Here is a 23,603-nt window from a genome sequence, read left to right as displayed (position 1 = left end):
AACACAAGCAGCGGGAGTGGCAGGCAGAGGCAGGCTCCCCGCTGAGCAAGGAGCTCGATGCAGGACTCGAACCCAGGACCCCAGGATCATGACCTGAGTTGAAGGCAGACACTTAAACAACTGAGCCACCCAGGAGTCCCTTTATTTATTTATTTAAGTAGGCTCTACACCCAGTGTGGAGCCCAATGCGGAGCCCAACGCAGGGCTCAAACTCATGACCATGAGATCAAGACCTAAGCCAAGATCAAGAGCCTGACACTTAACTGACTGAGCCATGCAGGTGTCCCTATTTTAAAAAATGATCTAGTAGTAAGAAAAGGAAAGGATAGGAAATAAATTATTTTAAGCTGTAACTCAGTTTCCTATGTCACATCTATTCAATAGTACAATAATGAAAACTAATATAATAAATGAAAGATCAATAATTATGATACAGCCAAAAAATTGACAGCCAACAGAGATATATTAAATAGGAAAGAGCAAGCTTTGAACCAGCATAATTCCATTTTTATAAAAATACCTAAGGATGGGATACAACAAAATTCTATAATAGGCACCAAACTCTTGATTATATATAGAGGATGAGACTGAAATTTGTTTTATTTTCTATGTCTGATTTTTATATAATATCATACAAACACACCTATTTCTTTTTAACAAAAAGGAGAAAAAGGGGTTTGACTCAGTTACAATAGAGGCAAATTTCTTTAAGTTTCGTACTTTTCATGTCCTTAAAGAATACTGATAGAAGCCTTCTATCTTAACCTCACCTTCATCAAGCTCTGGTTCAGAATCACCAAATACTTCATCTTCATAACGAAACATATCATTGTGAACATAAAACTTATTTGGAACAGATCCCTACAGGAAAACAAAATCCAAATATTCCATTAAATACTCATAAATGTGGCACTGCATAAAAAGAACAAATTACATGGCATATGCAATATCTATTTTAACACTACAGAAATATGTAGACTCAGTATAATTTTCTAAAATTAAACATGCTATATTAATATAAAGTATACTATAGAAGGTCATTCAAATATTTGAACTCAAGAAATGGGTACTCAACAGAAGAGAACCAAGACTAACAAATGAAACTGCCATTTTAACATATAACTTACTAAATAAGATACTTTTTATATTACTTTTGTAATCTTAGTAAACCTATTGATACATTCCTATCAGTAGACTTTAACTTCTAAATAGGCAGTGAAAAAAATAAAACAAAAAAGACAGGTAAAGTGCGTACACACACAAAGCTCAAATTACAGTTGACCCTTGAACACAAGTCCACTTACACATGACTTTTTTCAATACGTTACAGAACTGTAAATGTATTCTCTTATGTAATACCATTTTCCTTTCTCTAGCTTACTTTATTGTATGAATACAATATAGAATTACAGAATACATATAAGCTATAAAATGTGTTAATCGACTATTTATACTATCAGTATGGCTTTTGGTCAACGATAGGCTATTAGTAGAGTTAAGTTTTTGAAAAGTCAAAAGCTGTATGTGGATTTTCAACTGCCCTGGAGGTCAGTGCTCCAAATCCCTATGTTGCTCAAGAGTCAAATGTTTATCAACGGGTTCAATACCAAGTTCTCAAGTTTAGCTACATATAAACCTGTAAGAAGAAACTCTGGACACTTCACGCAACAAATAACAATCAAATAAAATCATACAAATGAAAACTTACTTCAGGAGCCAGAACAAAGGTTTGCATAAACTTCCTCTCTGGCTGTCCACTATTAGATAGCAAACCCATAACCTGGACAACTACTCCATCACTCAAGGTTGCATGAGCATCCACATGACGAATTTTAGTATGACATTCACTGAAGTTCAGAGATAGTACTTTGTGGTGTATATCCTTTAATAGAAGAAAGGAAGAAATACAAACTGTTGTGATACTTCATTACTTAATACTATAGAGCTTCACTGATTTCCTCCTAACTCTAAAATATTAACTACATAATCTTTCTGCCTCATCTGAATCCCTTCCACCATGATATGCATTACTGCCAGGTTGATGTTCCTAAGCCACCATTTTCAACATGTCACAGCTCAATACAAGAGATCACTATGGCTATCTCATATTAAGCAATAATACGGGCTTTATATAGCTCTCTCCCAGTATTCTGTATTAAGTTTTTAATCATTCATACAAAGGATGTTGACTACTCCTTGACCTCACAGCTGATTTTACTTTACTCGGTTTGTTGGTGCCATTTCTTCTGCTTTTAATTTCCTCTTGTACACTAAGGCCAAATTCTGTAATTCAGCATCTAACTAAAGTCCCATATCCTATATAATGTCATAAAGTACATATACTTCTGTGCACTCCTATAACATAAGGTTTAGCCCATGTTTGTATAAACTTAATATATTGTTCTCAACTGTTTCATGTATAAAATACATCAAGGATAGATAATTTCCTATCTTCTTTGTATCCAATCCAGTGTAGCACCCTTATAAATGGTATTTGTAAGAACTGAAAGCTCATTTAACAACTACTGTAACATAAATTTCTAGTTACAAGTAATGATCACATTCAGGAAGAAACCCATTCGCACAAAAAGGCTATTTTCAACTATCTTAAAAAAAAAGGGGAAAAAATCTAAAATGTGTATGAAATTGATACTTACATTTTGGCCATAAACAGCTTCCTGGGGCTTTCCACTAGCATCTACTCCACCATGAACATAGGAAGAATTCCTGCCATAAAACCTATAAAGTCAATGATATTTGATTAACATTCAATTGTCAAGAAAAGCCTAAGAGGCAGGAGAGTTCTGGTATAAAACAGACCTAGCTTGCATGTCTGGCTTTTCACTCAATAGCTGTATAATTCTGATAAAGTTACTTATGGTCCTTAAGTTCAGTTTCCTTGGTTATCAAACACAACAGTAACTACTCCACAGGGCTGTTGTAAGGATTAAATGAGTAACGACAGGATTCAGGCCTGGCACACTGAAAATACACTCAATTACTTGCAATTCTCATCTAATTCCTATCATATCTATTTTTTGAAGTGGAAGAATGAGATATTCAAAATACATTCTAAATACTGATGCTGGGGTAACTGACCCAGTTTTTCCCTTTAGATACAAAACTCAGTTATCTAGATTTGTTTGGGAATCAGTTGCTGTTTAACATTCTACTCAAAGTTCCAAATGATTACTAATTCCAAAAGCTTAGATTAAAGCAGTTTAGATTTACAATCATTGAAATAATTCAGAGACCAAATAAGAAAATCTACATTACTTCAGTATCTGATATCTCCTTAATATTTTATACTGCTCTTAAGTACATGATTAATTAGTATTTCTCTGGCATTACCTAAAGCAATTAGAATTAATATCTTTCTAAATTAAGGTTATCAAACATGCAAAATTAATATTTTCATAAAGAGAACTCAGCTCCTATTGTTAAGGAAACATTTAAGACTTCATCTATGCCAAGCAATGCTCTCAGTGCATTACATATATTAACTTATTTACCCCTCCTCCAACAACCCCATGAAATAAGCACTATTATATAAATGAGCAAACTGAGGTTCAGAAGAAATTAACTCTCCTAAGGCCACACACTAATCAAGTGGGGTAGCTAAGACATAAACCCAGACAGTCTAGTTCCATAGTCCATGTTTTTAACTACTACCTGTATTTTTAAGTTTACACTATTTTCTCGCATGTACCACTGGCAAACATGTAAACTTCTACCATTTTTCTGGAGGAGAACTTGGCTGTTAAGTGTAGGAAAAGCCTTAGAAAAAATTACACCTTTAACAATTCTGCTTCTAGGAACTTAAGAAAATAACTAGAAAAGTGCACAAAGATGCATGTATAAGGATACTGATCACAGTTTGTTAACAAGTGAAAAATTACAAACTGATTTTCATTAATAGGTAAATTGGTTATATAAGCTAAGTATAAAACAGAAGTTTATGGGGTTTTTTTTTTGAAATGATGGTGGAGAGCCTTATTGTCACTAAACCCCACAAAAACATGCTAATACCTACATTAAAAAAGACTAAATTTCAGACAAGGAAAGGCCCTATTAATTCCATTCTCCCCTCCCCACCCCAAACTCCTTTACATACACTGTCAGCAAGAATATCTTTTATTTCTCTAATTAGAAAAATGTACAGGTATTCACTTTTTTTTTTTTGAGGAGGGGTATTTGTTATAGAAAAATGTCTTACGGAATAATACAAGACATATTGCAAAATCTAACTTTAGAATGCCCCACATACTTATAAAGAGGACCTAGCTAAAAGAAAATAAGTCCTTTTAACAGCTTTTCCCATATGAAGTGGCAATGATTTATCCCTTAACTCACTTGGCTGGTGTGTTCTACAACAAAAACTTGCAAAACCTAATCCTTATAAAATGATCATTTATCTTTCACCTGCTAAAATACACAGGAAGAACAAAAATTATAAATACTACTCACAATACAAATCAATTTCATTTCAACCTCTGGAAAAAATAAGCTAACAGATGTCCAACTCCTGCCAAAATAGTAAACAAGGCTACTACTGCTGTTTTACCAAGAAATACTATTTTGCAGATCAATCAGAAGAAATTTTCACAAGTATAATCACTTAAATGATTCATTTTCTAACACTGCTATAAGGAACTTAAAAAAAAGTCAACTAATGACTATGATTTCAAAGTGCAGACTAGAACCCATTAGTTGGTCAAGCCCAAGCTTTATTTAAATGAAATACAAAATACTGAAGGATATAATTGTGTACACAGATATGAATGTGTTATATAATGGGATATAATGTGAAGACTTTTTTTGTGTTTTTTTTACCGTGGATTTCATTTTTTTTTTTTTAAAGTAAAACAGGACTTGAACTCACAGCCCTGTGATCAAGGCCTGAGCTGAGATCAAGAGCCAGACACTTAACTGACTGAGCCACCCAGGCACCCCTGTGGATCTCATTTTTTTAAAAACTTGAAAAAATGATTTTAGCCATTAGACAATTAAAATATTGGTTATGGTTTGCAAAGAAACAACCAGAACATGAAGCAAGAAAGACAAAATACTATGTAGTCCTATTCAAGAAAACAAAACTAAATAAAAATACTAAATAATCCATTTAGAATTTACCTGTGTAAATATTCTGGAGCTTTATTCAGCAAAGTATAATATTGCCTCACAAACTCCCGCCCTACAAGCAGCGGACTGGGCTTCTCCATAACCATTTCTTTGCTGCACAATGTCAAATGCTAAGGGAGCAAACACAAGAACAATTAACTATTAAAAAGTCATCTTTGTAAACTTCCAGGAAAGTAAATTTTCTTAGCCATACAAAAAGGAATAAAGAAAATTGATACATTTATTGAAAATCAATTAACAACAACAAAATAATAAATTCTCAACAACTACTGGTAACTTCCAACATCTGCAGTTCCTCTTCGTCTCTATTCCTCAGTGCCTCCCCACCCACCCCCACACAGTTCTTTTTCTTATTCCCCAGAAAGTAGCGTGCTGCCTCACAGTATGAACACCATAACCAAGTCTTTTCCATTCATAGTACCTCTTTCCTCTGGGGACTATAATCTAGGTCCGTGGATTCCAATGGTTGATTTTTTAAAAACTAGGCAGAAAGCACAAGTCAGACCAGAAGATTAGACTTATTATGGGAAAGTACTGACTAGTATCTTCTTTGTATTCGCTCTCCTTAGAATTATTTCACTGCTTCAAAATGATAATTACCATTAAAAACCGGCAATAACCTGAGTACTCAGAGAACAGTATTTTTTTACATTTGGTATATGTAAAAAAATTCTTTCCATTAATTAAATAATAAGCATCTAACTACATTGCTAGGTGCTCTTTAATAAAGGGGACAGCCCAGTGGGTGAACAAGATTAAGACTTTACCCTCAAGAAGCTTATAATCTGGTGGAATTTAAGAAACAAAATAAACAAGCAAAAGGAAAAAATAAGAGACAAATCAAGAAACAGACCCTTAACTCCAGAGAACAAACTGATCGTTACCAGGGGGGAGGTGGGTGGGGGGGTGGCTTAAATAGGTGATCAATATGATGTATGGAAGTGCTGAATCAGTATGCTGTACACCTGAAACTAATATAATACTGTATATTTTAATTCCAGTTAATATTTAAATATATTTAACTGGAATTAAAATAAAAACTTAAAAGTTTATAATCTGTCATGGATTATAAACAAGCACATAGGAAACAGAAGGGGTTAGGCACTATAATAAAGTACTGCTAAGCTGAAATCTCAAAGATAAATCAAGAAAAACAAATACACAGGGCAGGGGGAGGGGTCTATGCTGACAGGGAGGGGGATTAAAAATGAGAAAAACAAATACAAAATACAAATAGAAACACAATCATTTAAAGTAAATGATTTATATATGGTTATAGCCCCCATCAGTCAAAATTATAACATTAGGAATTGGAGAACAGGGAGAAAAAAAAGAGGAAGTTAAATATTACTTGTTTAAATATATATTTATAATCAAATACCCTTTCCTATTACACTTTAAAGTACTGAAAAAAGGGCACCTGGGTGGTTCAGTCATTAAGCATCTGCCTTCGGCTCAGGTCATGATCCCAGGGTCCTGGGATCCAGCCCCACATCGGGCTCCCTGCTCTGCGGGAAGCCTGCTTCTCCCTCTCCCACTCCCCCTGCTTGTGTTCCCTCTCTCACTGTGTCTCTGTCAAATAAATAAAATCTTTTAAATAAATAAAGTACTAAAAAAAAAAAAAAACCCACAGCATCTGTATTTACTGGGCAAACTGGGATACAGTTTAATAAATTCCTGCTTAACAAATGAATCTCAATGTACGTTTCTTTCTTTTTTGGTGGGGGGGGGAAGGGGGGGAGTGGCAGGGGGGGAGAAGAGAGAGAATCCTAAACAGGCTCCACGCCCAGTGCAGAGGACAAAGGGCTCAATCTCACAACTCTTGAGATCATAACCTGGGCCAAAACCTAGAGTCACACTTAACCGACTGAGTCACCCAGGTGCCCCTAGGTTTCCTTTAAACAAAAAATTTTAGGGCACCTGGGTGGCTCAGTTGGTTAAGTGACTGCCTTCGGCTCAGGTCATGATCCTGGAGTCCCAGGATCGAGTCCCGCATCGGGCTCCCTGCTCAGCAGGGAGTCTGCTGCTCCCTCTGACCCTCCCCCTTCTCATGTGCTTTCTCTCTCTCATTCTCTCTCAAATAAATAAAATCTTTTTTAAAAAAAATTTATAGCGAAAGATAACCTGCCATAATCATTACAATTGTGACAGTATTTTTAAATAAAAATCAGGAGGGGCACCTGGGTGGCTCAGCTGATGGTCTGACTTCAGCTGAGGTTATGATCTCAGGGTCCCGGAATCGAGTGGGGCTCCACACTCAGCGGGGAGTCCGCCTGTCCCTCTCCCTCTGCCCCCACCCCCACTCGTGCTCTTTCTCTCTCTCCCTCTCTCATATAAATAAAATCTTTATAAATAAATAAACCATGGCAGAGCCTACAGTCAAGACTAGCTCTATACAACCCGAGTGACTCCCAATTCAACTTTTACATAAGGCTCTATTAGGTTTTCTCTCCTTTTACAACTGTCCTGAAACAGTATACAAAACCCACAAATCTGTTTAAAATTTTCAATAACGCCTCACCTGATTTCAAAAATGGTTAATTCACTGCTTCCAGTGGCAGGGTCTGGGGATGAGGCAGTGGAAAGAAGCCTTTGAAGCAGTTCAAGGAGATGGAAGAGGAAGATAAAGCTTTCCAACAGAAACAAAAAGACAAGAAGCTGGAGGAGCTAAAGTGAAGGTTATAGGGAAGGGTCCCCGGGCCACAGGTAGAATTGAGAAATCTGGCAAAAAGCAAGCAGTTACTTGTGTCTCCATTAGGAGATGGTAACCCTTACTTACACTGCTGTTTAAAACACCTGGATTCTCTGCCATTAACATCTGCTGCTACCTATAGCTAGAAGTGAGTGTGTCTAGGAGCCTGTTGTACATTCAAGAATAAACTTCGGGAAAGAAAAAAAAAAAGAAAAAAAAAACCCCAAACAGTGGGACTCATCTTCTCTTTACTCCCTCTTACTCAGCCATTGCTGCCTTAACTGTAAGGTCAGAATAAACCCAGCCTAGAATCCTGCCAGTCTGCTCTTCAGTCTTTGTTCTACCTTGAATTCAATACCACCTACAATTATACCAACTCTTTAAAAAAAAAAAAAAAGAAAGAAAAATTTAATTCACAAAGTAGAGTCAGATAGTGTCATTTCAGGTGTCATTAGTTTCCCCCCAAACTTAAAAACTTCCAATAAGGACTAACAAATCCTAATGCATAAATGAATTCTCATTTGCTATTTATTTTATTTTTTATTTTTTTAAGATTTTACTTATTTATTTGACAGAGAGAGACAGTGAGAGAGGGAACACAAGAGTGAGAAAGGGAGAAGCAGGCTTACCACTGAGCAGGGAGCCCAACGCGACTCAATCCCAGGACCCTGGGATCATGACCTGAGTCGAAGGCAGACGCTTAACGACTGAGCCACCCAGGTGCCCCCCCCATTTGCTACATTTAAAGTAACAAAGCGGGCGCCTGGGTGGCTCAGTCGTTGGGCATCTGCCTTTGGCTCGGGTCATGATCTCAGGGTCCTGGGATCAAGCCCCACATCGGGCTCCCTGCTCTGCGGGAAGCCTGCTTCTCCCTCTCCCCTCCCCCTGCTTGTGTCTCTCTCTGTCAAATAAATAAAATCTTTAAAAAAATAAGTAAATAAATAAAATAAAGTAACAAAGCTAAGCAACATAGTATTTTTATTTTGAATGATGGGGAAGTGTGAAGAACAGTAGACTTATCTAATAAAATTTTATAAAATAACTAAAATGTGAAAATTAATACATACTTAAATACTGTAACTGATGCTAAAATAATACTAAGATGTGGGAAGATGCTCACTTATCCTCTAAATAAAATAGCTATGTACAAAATAGTTTTGTTCAAATGATGAATAACAGAAATGCTATTAGGGACTGTTTATGGATTTGGAGATTCCCATGTTTTTCTTCTTTCTCTTCCATATTTCCAGATTTTCTACAATGACACTCTTGTCATTTATCCCAAATCTTTCATCACATTTATAAAGGATATATTTACCTACCATTTTTGTCACATACATATAACAGCAAAGTTAAAAAAAAGTACTGAATACATACATCAATATCAAAGAAAGGTCAAAATATACTAAAGAGTTATTGTAACAAAGTTTGAGAGGCTTTCAAATGCCCGCCATCTATATATACAATCACGAAAGTATGGTGGTCACATCATCAATACAGATCAGATAGGACAGGCAAGGTAAACACACAGTGAAGGCAACTTTCAAGAGATTATTATTCAATAAATTGAATTATTCAGGGGAGGTAACTTGAAAAGTGAACCTCAAATGGTGGATGAGGTAAGGCAATGCTAATCTGTTAAAAGCCTAAACAAAGAGCTATACAGAGGCTAGGCAGAGTCCATCTTTAGCTGTAGGGAGGCTTCCCTCCACAGGGAATGATAAAACAAAAAGAAGTTACCCGTAGAATGGTGCTACAATTTATACTTAAATATAACTTACAAAGCAGTTACTTCTTCACTATTAACTCTGATTTAAAGTGAGTCAGAATTTAGTGGGCTAGGGGCGCCTGGGTGCGCAGATAGTTAAGCGTCTGCCTTGGGCTCAGGTCATGATCTGTGTCCTGGGATTGAGCCCCCAGAGTTGGTCCTGTCTTAGTGGATAATCTGCTTCTCCCCTCCCTTTGCCCCACCCTCTGCTCATGTTCTCTCTGCCTGTCTCAAATGAATAAATAAAAAAAATCTTAAAAAAAAAAAAAAGAATTTAGTGGGCTAAAATATAATTGGTGGAAATTAACCATATCAACCAGAAGATAAAGATATTAGGGACAAAAGGGAAAAAAGTAACCTCACTGACTTACCTATTTTTTAATGACACACTAATTTATTTGTTCTACACAAACAACTGCCATCTTGCCCATCTTCCCATTTTCTCCCCTAGAGTAGGAAAATTAACAGTGCAATACATAAGGAATGCATCAAAGCAGCATTAGAATTTAATTATAAATGAACCACCAACAGGTAGTTTGGGTAGCTGTAGGAAGTTAAGACTTGGAAAATTGAGTAATACACAGTTTGCATTTATAATTCACGCACAGCCAATGTATACAAAAATCTGGTCAAGAGGAAAAACAAAAGAGCCAAATTACACCTTCAGAATAAATGTGATTACAAGAACAATTATGCTGTTTTTATTATTCACAGCGAAGTACCCAAATCTTAGGTAAGCAATTTCTGGGATTTGGATCCTTCCATTTCTTTTTTTAATTCCTTTTTTTTTTTTTTAAGATTTTATTTATTTGAGAGAGAGAGAGCACGAGAGGAGGGAGAGGCAGAGGGAAAAGCAGCCTCCCTGCTCAGCAGGGAGCCAGACACCGGCTCCATTCCTGGGACTCCAATCCCAGGACTCTGGGATCACGACCTGAGCAGAAAGGCAGACGCCTGAGCCACCCAGGCACCCCTAAAAATTTTTTTTTTTTTTGAGAGAGCGAGAGAGAGCACAAGAGGGGGGAGGGGCAGAGGGAGAAGCAGGCTCCCAGCTGAGCAAGGAGTCCAAAGCCCGATGTGGGGCTCGATCCAGGATTCTGGGATCATGACCTGAGCTGAGGGCAGACGCGTAACCGACTGAGTCACCCAGGTGCTCCCCCATTTCTTTTTCAAAAATTATTTGAAAAAACCACACCGAACATGGGACAAAGATTTTAACTAAGACCATGAAAAAGTTATGACCTTTTTGGATCTTAATTTTCTAATTTACAAATTGAGATGTGATCTCTGGTCAAACCTACAAGACTACAGATTCAACAAAGACAGCCAAGATTAAAGGATACTTATGTACAAAAAGAATCTTCAATTGGTTGTTAGCTCTAGCACCTTCAAAGATACGAACAATCATCTAACGTTTTCTTAATTAAGGTAAAATTACATGTATTAAACCCCACTTTTCCCATGAACACTTGAAAATGTGGAGATTTCTGTCACACTGGGATGCATACTGTAAAATTTATTTTCCTTATTAATTAAAAACAATCGGTCCTTTTAATTCATCCAGATACCAACATGATCATATCTAGTTTCCCTCACTACTGAGAGCCTCAACTACTTCAGAAATCTTATCCCACTTAAAATCCCCATATATTGTATATCTTCATCAATAAATATCCTTTTATTCATTCTTGTTTCTTAAAATGATTCCTCTCCATTTGCCTAGACTAATTCCTGAAATATAGCTACTCCAGCTCTCATGGGATATTGCTATCAATTGCCACTATCTTTTCTGAATTCCTTAATATCATTGAGAGGGAAGTGGAGGAGAAAAAGGAAAGTAACACATATACACAAGAAAGAAAAGAAAGTCACACTGGGCTTCATCCTACAATATACTTCAATTTCTTCAATTTCAAAATACTTTAAAAAAAAAAAAAGTTATCAACCAAAGGAATTTTTGGTTCCTTCCTTGACTAAAACTTCAGGTTTTAGTTAAGTACTTAGGTTTTTTGCTTACTTTCTGGTTAAAAGTAAGTTTGGTGAATCACTAACTAGTACAATGGAGCTGCCCACAAAGCATACAATCTCAGGCTACAACATAAATGTAATGTCTAAAATGAGCTGACAATTCTACTCTGTAAAAGTTAAATACTGATTGAACAGTAAATGGAAATTACAGGAAGGTAGATTTAGGTTCAACATAATACAAGATTAACCAGAATAGAGCTACTTCATAAATAGCCAGTCACTGTAAGTATTTATTTCAGAGACTGACAACAATTTAGCAGGAATATAGTAAAATAATCTATGTCTAACAACATTAAATTAGGTTGTCCCAACATTAGGATTCTAAAAGTCTATTAAACAAGAACTAAGACCTTTGATTCCTACTCCAATACTCATTCCATACCTTCCTATCCCTAATGACTGAAATCCTATGCATTTTTTGGGAACAGATATTGTACCCCTGAAAATCTTTCCTGATTCTTCTATAAACTATTATCTTTCCTCTGAATTCTCGAAGTACTTTGAGTTTTTATCATGGCACTTTATTAATCATATTGTTCCCTAAATTACTAACTGCATTAGTCTTCCTCAACTCTCCTCTCAAATATCATCTGAGCTCTCCCTTAAATATAATTCTCTGGAAAGTCACAATGTTTTTTTTAATTGATGGCACTACTTTATTTCCATCTTAAAAGACCAACTGCAGGGCGCCTGGGTGGCTCAGCTGGTTAAGCAACTGCCTTGGCTCAGGTCATGTTCCCAGGGTCCTGGGCCCTGGGATCGAGCCCCACCATCTGGCTCCTTGCTCAGCAGGGAGCCTGCTTCTCTGCCTGCTTGTGCTCTCTGTCAAATAAATAAAAAAATAAAATTCTTAAAAAAAAAAAAAAAAGGCCAACTGCAACCAAATGAAGTGAACATAACCTCTAGATTTTATTGTCTTCCTAATATAACAAAGTATGAAGCTTAGAACTGGATCACTTGGCCCTTTCTCTTATCTCCTCCCCGTTCAAAATGCTTACATCTCTTAATAGCCATCATTCTCTTATATCTGCAATCGGGCTCAACACATTCAAGCCCTCAGCACACTCTTCTTTGTAGTTTTAGCCTTTTTACGGAAAATCTTAGTCTGCCCACCACAGCCACGCTGCTTCCTGTCATAATGCTGCTTTCCCTGGGCATAAAGAGAATCTCTGCCTTTCTTGTACTGTGTAACTTTGTGGGGTTGTTGTTTGCCACACGTCTTGCAGAAAGTCCGGCGGGTTTTAGGAACATTCACGTTTGTGAGAGCACTATCAGCATAGAAAGCTGCAGAGTCCCAATTCTTAAAAATCCAATGACCTCTGCTCAGTCTTCCACTTGTCTGCACTAGCATTGTTGATAACCTCCTCCTAATGCTTCTAGGTTTCTACGGATAAGGCAACTTCCCTTCTCATCAAAATGCAGAAGTTCTCAAAGTTCTGTCTTCTAACCTGGCAATTTCAGAGTCTAATGGCTTTAGCTCTCACATCTACCTAAATGTAAATCTAGTCTCTACCATGAACTCAATTTTTACATTTTAACCCCATGCTGAATAACCACACATGCCCTCATAGGTTACCAATATATGCATCCCTCAAAATGTTTTCCTTATTTCTGTTAATGATGCCACCATCCTCCTGGCTAGAATGCTCAGTCCTAAGTGACTTTCCTTCTTTAAGCTTCAAACTGTGAAATCCTGCCGACTCAAAAGTCTCTCGGAATTTGTCCCATTCTTTCCACTCCCACTGAATTTACACTCTACATCTTCCTCAAATCTTCCAAGCTTCTTTATCATGTGCAGCATACATTAAATACAGTAAAATCCAAACACCTGAATTTAATTTGAAGTATAAGGCACTCCATAGAAATCCAGTCTGACATTCATGGTCCTGACAAACTTTGCAAATTTATCTCCCATTATACTTTTCACCTCTGTAACAAATTCTGTGTTCGAAGAACACTATGCCACTCACCATCATTCCCTGAACCTGCGATTTTCATTCTTTAGGCGACTGTCTTATTTCATTCAACCTAAGATGGGTGAATAGGTGGGAAAACACAAATTCTTCCAACATTTAATTAATATCTACTATATATGTATCAAAAACTATGCAAGGAAAAACAATGGTGAACATGAAAGACTTGATCTGCTGCTCCACTGACTAAAGTCCAGTGGGAAACAAAATTTCTAAACACAATTATGTTAGAAATCCTACAGCCCTATCACAAAGAATATACCATTTGAAAACTGGAACAGGCATAGAAATTAGACATGCAGAAAATGAGAAGTTAGTATCTCAAGCTAAAGCTAAAAGAGAAAATTTTAGGGAATGACCATCTCCTCAAAACCTCATGCCACCAAATTCTTCCCCTATTCACTCTTCAAAAACCTGCTCAAGATCTCATTCCAGGGGCACCTGGGTGGCTCAGTCGTTAAGCGTCTGCCTTCAGCTCAGGTCATGATTCCAGGGTCCTGGGATCCAGCCCCCTATCAGGCTCCCTGCTTGGCAGGAGGCCTGCTTCTCCCTCTCCCACTCCCCCTGCTTGTGTTCCCTCTCTCACTGTCTCTCTGTCAAATAAATAAAATCTTAAAAAAAAAAAGATCTCATTCCAATTCTACCTCTGGCTTTCCTATCTAGGGTCCATCAGGCAGAATTAACCATTTCTTCCTCTTAGTATCATAGATCTCTTTATTAATGCACTTAATCCTAATAATACATGTACATGAGCACAGGCACATCCCTCTCCTATTGGGAAGACCTCTACGCTAATGCTAAGCATAAGCCTGGCAGCGTTATGCTTCCCGCAAGGTGCTCAAGAGACATAATCTTTGCAGCATCCACCACTGCTGTGCATATAACAGGATTAAAAAATCTGTTGAATGATTCTGATACAAAAGTCCTAAGAGAAGCAACAACTAAAATACAAAGATATTTCAACAGTTAATAAATAAAACTATGGAAGAATGTTAATGAATAGCTTAAACACATTAAGCACACAATTTCAAGATATCTTTAAAGTCAATCACTGGCGCGCCTGGGTGGCTCGGATAGTTACACGTCCGCCTTCGGCTCAGGTCATGATCTCCGGGTCCTGGGATCGAGCCCCACATTGGGCTCCCAGCTCAGCTGGGAGTCTGCTTCTCCCTCTCCCCTGCTTGTGCTCTCACTCTCTCAAATGAATAAATAAAATCTTAAAAAGTCAATCATCTACACTCCTGTGCTTATTTATATGTAAATGTATATTCGTACACAGTCATCTACAAGAATACGTACTACTCCTGTAGTATGAAGTTAGAGAGTTTTGAGGTTAAAGGTCCAAACAAATCAAATATAGCAGTTTTGGCACAAATAATTTTAAGAACTTTTAGAACTTTAAAATCAGAACTTAAAGCTCTAATTTTAGAACTTTAGGAAATTTTAGAAATTCCACCCCCAAAATTAGCATTACAACAGACCCACACAATATAGTCAATTTCTTTTCAAAGGTACCAAGGTAATTTTATCTTTCCAACAAAATGATTTGGGGACAACCTGACATCCACACATTAAAAACAAAAGAAAGTCTGACTCATACTTGGGACCCATGTACAAAAATTACGTTGCAATGGACCACAGACATAAACGTAAAACCTAAAACTCTAAGCTTCTAGAAGAAAACTTTCGTAAACTTATGTTAAGATTTTAATAAGACACAAAAAAAATTAAAAAAAAAAACCCTACAAATTGGACCTCCATCAAAATGTAAAACCCTTCACTTAAAGTCACCATTTAGAAAATGAAGACAAGCCACAGTCTGAAAAAAGGATCTGTAGAATATGTGATAAAGGACTTGTATTCGGGGGGGAAAAAAAAATCTCTAATAAGTTAAAAAAAAAAAAAGCATTACTGAAAGCTAAAGAAGTTGGTATTACATGATTCTACTGATAGGGCATTCTGTAAAATGCAAAACTATAGGGTTAAAACAGATCAGAGGCTGGAGGCAGAAATGAATATAAAGGAATAGGAGAGAACTTGATCGTGGTGGTGGTTTCATGACTGTATGTCTGTCTAAAGTCATTAAACTGCGCATAAAGAGTGGCCTCTACTGTTGGTAAATTATTCCTCAAATTTTAAATTTAGCAATACAATTATGCTTCATTATGTCAATCATTTCATGAACATTTATGGAGAATCCCTTAACGCAACGTAAGGGTAACCATGGTACCCTGAAATTGAGAATATGAAGTTCAAAAAAGGCAATTTATTCAATGTCGACACCTTTCACCTATAAAATTAACAAAAATGAAAATTATTGGTAATATCCAGTATTGCTGAATGTGGGGAAATGGGCTCTTCCACAGTGATGGTGAAAATATAAACTGTTACAACCTTCTGAAGAGGTAGTTTGGCAGTTTTAATAAAATTAATTAAAATTGAATGCATATAACCAGTAATTCCACTTCTAAGATAAATTACAAAGAAATACACATACAACTGCACAGAGATGAATATTCAAAGTTGTTCATTGCTATAAAAGAAAATCAAGCAGTCTAAATGTCCATCAACAGGAAAATGGAAAGCTATAAAATACCAAATTATTCACTCATTTAAAATAGGGGGAAATAAGATTAAAGTTACAAATGTGGACAAGAACTACTGTCCAGAAAAGTAATAATCAAATTGTAAAATAATTTACAAAGCCCATCTTTGGAAAAAGCATGATTGAAAGAAAAACACATACACACACACTCATGGGTGGGGGGTGCGGGGGGGATACAAGCTATATACCAATTCTTAACACCACCGGTAAGACATTAAATCCTATTTTAAAATTTTCATTTAATTTCTGATAACCTAACAGATACATGTTACTGGTTAGAAAACACAGCTCTAGGGGTATCTGGCTGGCTCAGTCGGTAGAGCAAGCAACTCTTAATCTGGGAGTTGTGAGTGTGAGCCCACACAGGTGTAGAGATTACTAAAAGAAATAATTAAACTTAAAAAAGAAAAGAAAACATGTCTCTAGAATAAAGGCCAAGAGTGTGAGAATTCATTCACCACTACTACTAAAACAAGCAATCCCTGACATTATGCCTATATTAATGACAATTCATGGTTAAAGTTTAAGTGTGCTTAAATATTACCAACTAATTGAAGATAGGATTGAGGAGGCTGAGATGGGGAAAACAGACTAATACCATGCTGGAATTAAAATTGAGCAGTTACATACAGAATGAGTAATAAAGAAAAACTTACTGAAAAAAAAAAAGAAAAAAAACCTTACTGCCTAGGATCCTAAGGTGCACTCTCCAAGGCTTCCAAAAGCTGATTTAAAAAACATTTGATACGCTCACTTGATATAATACTACTTTTTGGTAACCTGATATTAACGGTCTTAGAAACAAAAATATAATAAATCGAACGCTGACTATAATATAAAGCACCAATTCATATAGTCATTAAAATACTGTCAAAGACACGAAGAAAATACTGCACACTGTATAAAATTTACAAATAAAGTATGATTTCAATAATGTAAAGGCTATGCATGCACTTGGGCAAGAAAATGTAATTAATTTTTTAGATCTACTCTAGCAAAATAGTTTTCAGAGCAGATTACAATAGAAAAGACATGGTAATACAAACAAAAAAATGTATTCCATCAGTTCTCTTTAATCTCAGGGATCTCTGAAATGGCACCTCCATTCTCATTAAAGGAACTTCTCCATACAGTGATAAAATGGCTAGATCTACATAAATCATAAAATCTATTACTGTTAATTTCAAACACCTGGCTGCAACCACAATATATAAGCCTCGAAATGCACAGTCAAAAATTCACTCTTTGAGGAGCCTGGAGTGTCCTGACCACCATTTATAAAGAGGGATAACTGCAGCATCTTTGGTCAAGTATGGGGGGGGGGGCGCGCACAGGAAACGGGACTAGACTTCTACTCACTGCAAACTACTGACATGAAATTTCATGTCACATTTGGATGGCCATTTCAATGCTTGGAAAAAACAGCCAAAATGAAAACTGCTAAGAAGCTTAGACACTATGTCATCTTATTAAAAAAAAAAAATCAGGAAACCAAAAGAAAATGACAAAAATTTTTCAATCTACAAAAATATTGTTTCAGCACTGTAAAGTTACATGTACTGTATCTTGATTTCTATAAAAAGAATAAGATCTCTAGTAACAGGATGCAGTTCTTTACAAGAAAGAAACTATGTTACCAAAGGCTATGTCTATGCTAGGACACAGCTTATCTCTCGCATTGTATACTTAACTCCTTTTCCCCTCTAGAGCCCCTTACTCAGAGCTGGGGTCACACTAGTCAGGCCCAGGCCCTTTCTCACTGAGCCATGGACTATTCCCAATCTCAACACCTAACCACATATTAAAACTGGAACTTTCTGAAACTCCAGACGTCTTTACCAATCCAAACAGCAAAGAACCTTTTTAAGATTTTTTTATTTTTAAGTAATCCCTACACCCAACATGGGGCTGGAATTCACAACTGTTGAGATCAGGAGTACCATGTTCTACCGACTGAGCCAGCCAGTCGCCCCCAACAATGAATAGCTCATTTAAGTACCAGTGGTAGAAATAAATAAAAGTAAGCCTTTTCTTTTCTCAGACCCCAAAGTGAAGGAGGCAAATTTTGAAGTTCAGAAACTCTTAAAATTGACCAAGCATTAGGAAAAGGACAGCTGTGTCATGAAAATAAAAGAATATATTTATGTTAACCTTTAAAGTTTAACAAGTAACCTACAGGTTCCTTTATCTCCTTGAAATAGACAGGATATTTAACTTCATTTAGAGAAAAGGAAACTGATGGTTAGAGAGCCTAAGGAAAGCTACAAGGTCCCGCAGTTATAGTTAGGAGAGAGGATTTGAAATCAGGTCTCCTGTCTCTAGTGATATTTTCATTACACCTGGTTAAGAACAACTACTTTAGAAGAACAGGTATGGACGCAAGAACATAAAAATCTTTTGAAGTCCAACTGCTAGCTTATTTGATACTGTTGGGAGGAGCGAAAAAAGAGATGGCAGTAACATAATACAAAAAAAAAAAAATCCAAGAGTCATCCCAAAATATCTACAATGATGTACCAAAATAAGGTAAACTATCTAGAATTTAAAAGATATGAATAAACAGGATATGAATAGCCGTCAAGAAACTGATTCTATTGCTTCTGAAGCCAGTCCAGAGTTCTGGGTTAAGACCCAATTTGTCCTAGCAGCTCTTAAACAAGCATCTATCAATGTAGAGTAACTAAGTCATGTTTGTCAAACTCTACTGAAATTAAATTCAGAAGCAACCCTTAAGTTTGTACCTATCAAACCCAGCCTTGAAAAGGGGTCATTCTCCACTTCTGTATCAATTCAGCGTAAAATGTGGAAGTCTTAAAGTAACCTAAGAGAGAATTAATGTTCAATCCTGATAATGGGTAATCAATAGCAATAATTTTGCGGGATATGAAAGCTGGTAAGAATCTAAACACACCATTAGTATTTACAGATTTTCAGGAACTGATATAGAATTTTTTATTTTTGATCTCTCATAAGTAAAATATGGATAGAGTATTTCCTGCTACCAACAGTACCAATATTACTGAAACTCAAGAATCAAACTACTAGGAGCACTGCATCAAAAACTAATGATGTAATTAATGTATGGTGATTAACATAACATAAAAAAAGAACTAAAAAAAAGAAACTACTAATAAACACTAAATTAGAATATCAAATTATTTAAAGACTTTTTTCCGGTGGGGGGGGAATAAAAAAAAAACCAAAGACTTTTTTCCTTCTCCTTTCTTTCACTTCTGATCCCCACAAATATTTTGGTTCTCTCTACTCAGACTTGTTCACCACTAATATTTCAACCCCAAATATTTAAAAACCATAACTCTCTCTGAACCATAACTCTTAATAAGCAATCCATTGGAGGTCCTTATCCTCCCAATTCCTTGATAGCCTTTCAGAATTAAACAGCCTCTAGAGACTAAATCATAACACAGGAATACACAGGACTAATTCCCCAAATTTAAGAAAACAGGAAGGTAGTATCACCAAGAAACTACACATAATCCAGTTCTAAGAAGTTCAAACTAATCATACCGTGTATCTTTTAAAACCAGGAATTTTGGACATCAAAAGGACCACTGGATACTAACAGGGCCAAGTGTTTACTCAGAAACTTTGTTCACATGCCTAAGGCTATATTAACTGCCAAATATGGAGCTAGACAAGGAATTCCCATCTTCTTTCCCTCTAACATACAGGGCTGCCTAACTGCAGTTGACGGTCCACGGATCCAGGTACCGGCAATCCTAACATTTAGAGGACTAGCACAGTGTGTGGAGCCTTGAACCTAAAAACAGTATTTTAACCCAAGTTGAAATCTTAACTTGGGGGGAGCGGGGTCAACTTTGCTATCATTGCAGCTTTGGTGCACGAGTTTTGTTGTTGTTTTTTCAAGCAAAGGCACCTACCCTCAAAAAAAAATCTGTTAAGAAATTAGGTGTGCCTTGAGGGGAAAAATTCATCTATGCGGAAAACTGTAAATGCAAATCTATATTCACTCCAAATCGGCACAGAGCCATCTTAAGAAATCTGCTTTTAAAGACGCAGATAAAATTCGATCAGATTCGGCTAACAAAAATCAACACAATCTAGGGAAGCTTATATTCTTCCCGTTGACTATTCTTCCCGCACCCCCCCCCCCAAAAGTAGGGGAATAGGAAGAAACCCATTTCCCAAAGCAGTGAAACATCTTTTCTATTCCTGGGTCAATATAGGATTGTCTGCGTAAAAAGAGCAAGAAAAGGTGTACGTTATATACAGCCCGGGTTTCTGAACACGTTAGGGATAAACCCGAAGGGGGGGTCAAAGACCGAGGAACACTAGGTGCTGGGTAAGCAAAGCGGCGGCTGCCTTCAAACCCGGATTCTGTTTCGATGCACAGAAATGGTGCCCGGAGGCCGCTACTTTCGCATCTGCGTCGCTTCTGCCTCCGCCGACACAGCCTCTTTTCCCCTCCCCCACGGGCGGGGCGGCGACGGCCTCCCGGCTCCCTTAGAACCGGGGAATAAGAGACACAAACCCCTCGGAGACAAGGCTGGTGGGCTCCCCACCCTAAAACATCCTCTCCAGAAAGCCTACTCCTCCACGTCTCGTATTGGCCTCCACCAGCGCGCCTCTGGGAGCTGCTGCGTCCCTGTTCCCAGCTCGCCACCCCATCTCCAACAAATCCGGGCCCCACCTGTGCCCTCCGGGCCCTCCATCCGCACAACGCGCGCCGGTCACCTCCCTTCCCACGCGGTCTCCCACCCCTCACCTGAGAGGAAAGGTTTGGCTTCTTTCACGCGCACACGGCAGCGCAGGCAGCCGGCAAGAACAATGTCTCTCTCTGCCGCGACACCTCCGACACTACGGCTCACGCACAGGACGGTTGCCTCGAGCCGCGGCGCGCGAAGGGAATGTCCCCTTCCGACCACCACACCGACCTCCCTTCTCGGCCCCCGTACACACCTCCAACCAACAGCGGCGGCGGGTACGTCGCGCGGAGGTCAACAGGAGAGTCGCCGAGGACCGGCTGCAGCGGATTCTTCTCGCTCGCCGCCCCCTCCCTCCGACAAATCTCAAGCCTCGGAAGCCGGAGAGCCGCGAGCTCGTTTTCCTTACAACCACCTCTTCCCGGGCGCCAGGCACTGCGGCGAGCGACAAGGAACACGGACGTCCCGCCCCCTTTGCCACCGCCCCCTCTTATTGTTTTACCCCTGCCGAAAGGGCTGGGGAACCCCCCAGCACGGCTTCAGCCAATCACGCATCTCCTTCGCGAGCTGGACCCAACCTTCTCGCGTTTCTCTGCGGAGCACGCGCAGAACGCCGCCGCGCTCACGTACTCTCGCGCCCAGAAAGCCGGGGAACCGGAACCGGCCTCAAGCCGCGGCGAGAGTCCGCTGATTTGACGTCACAAGGAGGCTGCTTTTTTACTGCTCTACGGCTCTGGCCTCGCCGCCCTTAGAGATTGCGCCCGAACAGGAACCGGTTGGCTGCAGCGCTGTCTTTTGCGGCGTGTTTTGGAGAGCGATATTTCTGGTCCCTTTTGATTATTAATGTTAAAAGAGAAGGAATTTTCTCTTTGAACTAGGTGTCTGCAGGTTGCTGCTCTAGACCATAAAATGCAGCCAGTGGTTTCAGCTGTTTGCACCCCAAACTCAACCTATATTGTTTATTAACCCATCCTAGGAAACGGAGGTATTAAACTCCACCGAGAAGGTCAAATTCACCCTAACCGTTCAAAGCAATATATGTTACGGAATCTACTAGGTGCTAGGCCCTGGGATGTAGAAAAATATGATGCGGCCTGCAAAGAGAGGGAAAGAATCTCTTTCTTTGTGTGCCTGTTGTGTATTTAGGTGTTGCTAAATACACACTAAGCGTTTTACATACTAAGGCCGCTAAAAGGCTGAAATCCCAGGAGATACCAGGATTACAGCCCTGTCCTAGATCTAGGCCCAGACTTGGCCCCAGGGCATAGCTGGGAAAACACTAGACACTGACTCTCGTGACCTTGATTCATGGAAAAAGCCAAATCTTAGAGTCAAGGAAGCCACTTTGCACCTTAGTTCTGGCAATGTTTCTCAAAAGGATATCAAGACAGCAGAGGCATTTTTGGAAGGAAGGGCTGAGAAAATGATGAAAGAAATGAAAGGGCAATTAGAAAAGGAAAGAACATATTTATTATATGCCCATGTACCAAACATAATGTGGGAATAGACATTTCATCAGTTTTAAGAGCAATTTTAAGGTATTTTCCACATGTGAAACCCGAGGTTTACAGAGGCACTGGCAACATCTGAACCTTCAAAAACTACACTGTTTTTACCTTAGTTTGCTTAATCATTTTCTTACATGAAAAATATTTGAGAAGACCATAACTTTTATGAAATGAACTTTGACGTTTTTTTTTTTCCTTTGAAGCATAACATATTACATGAAGATTGCCCTTTAAATCTAATACTTCCGTACCAGGCACTCTTCAAATTACTTTATGTAACTTTAAGCATAACAATAACCTTATAGAGTAGTTACTATTTTATGCCCATTTTACAAATGAGGAAGCTGAAGTTTAGAGAGATCAAGTAACTTGCCAAGGTCAGACAGCTACTGTGGGGTGAAGCTAGGAATTAAACACTAGCAGTCTGCGATCACACTCCATGCCCTTAGAACCACAAGTTGTAGAATACTCTCACTGTATTAATTGTCAGAATTTACCTCCTCTACTACTGATTGACATTTTGATTGTTTCCAGTTTGGGGTTCTTATTCACAACCACTGTTATTCTTCCCAAAATGGATCCTAGTGCATAGATAGAAAAGCTTCTCTAGAGCAATGGTTCTCAGAAATTAACCTACATCAGAATCACCTGGAGTGCTTGTTAAAACACAGATTGCCAAGCCCCACTCCCAGGGTTTCTGATTCATCAAGTCTGTGTTGAGGCCTGAGAATTTACGTTTCTAACAAGTTCCCAGGTGATGAATCTATTGCTCCTCTCCTAACCACACTTTAAAAACCACTGACTGGGGCGCCTGGCTGGCTCAGTCAGTGAAGCATACAACTGCTTGGGTGTAGAGATTACTTAAAAATCTTAAAAAAAAAAAACGGGCACCTGGGTTGCTCAGTCGTTAAGCGGCTGCTTTCGGCTCAGGTCATGGTCCCAGGGTCCTGGGATCGAGCCCCGCATCGGGCTCCCTGCTCCGCGGGAAGCCTGCTTCTCCCTCTCCCACTGCCCCTGCTTGTGTTCCCTCTCTGGCTGTCTTTCTCTCTGTCAAATAAATAAAATCTTTAAAAAAAAAAGAGTCGGACACTTAACCAACTGAGCCAACCAGGTAGCTCTATCCATACTCATATAAAATAATATACTAGTTACTTCATTCAATACTTTCCGACTGAACTGAATGCCACCATAGGTCTTCTCTGAGC

At 38.3% G+C, this 23,603-nt stretch overlaps 1 protein-coding gene and 1 pseudogene across 2 annotated transcripts in view; both read right to left on the bottom strand.

The window, feature by feature from the left end:
• Positions 1–21,371, bottom strand: part of G3BP2 (G3BP stress granule assembly factor 2) — a 34,353-nt gene extending 12,982 nt beyond the window's left edge. The window contains exons 1-5 of one of the 2 annotated variants that reach the window (XM_006740292.3): positions 21,147–21,371; positions 5,134–5,252; positions 2,658–2,739; positions 1,709–1,882; positions 771–861 (exon numbers count right to left, since the gene is read on the bottom strand). In XM_006740292.3, coding sequence (XP_006740355.1) covers positions 771–861; positions 1,709–1,882; positions 2,658–2,739; positions 5,134–5,228 — 442 coding nt within the window. In that variant the 5' untranslated portion in view covers positions 5,229–5,252; positions 21,147–21,371. The remainder of the gene's footprint in view (positions 1–770; positions 862–1,708; positions 1,883–2,657; positions 2,740–5,133; positions 5,253–21,146) is intronic. The other variant, XM_006740293.3, reaches the window with a different exon arrangement.
• Positions 10,568–17,681, bottom strand: LOC145720180 (large ribosomal subunit protein eL42-like; annotated as a pseudogene).
• Positions 21,372–23,603: the final 2,232 nt, after the last annotated feature.

The sequence above is a fragment of the Leptonychotes weddellii genome, chromosome 2 (genome assembly GCF_054177405.1).
Source record: "Leptonychotes weddellii isolate Sample4059 chromosome 2, ASM5417740v2, whole genome shotgun sequence".
NCBI classification, from domain to species: Eukaryota; Metazoa; Chordata; class Mammalia; order Carnivora; family Phocidae; genus Leptonychotes; species Leptonychotes weddellii.
Note: the sequence above shows the minus strand (reverse complement) of the source record. Positions and strands in the feature narration are given on the sequence as shown.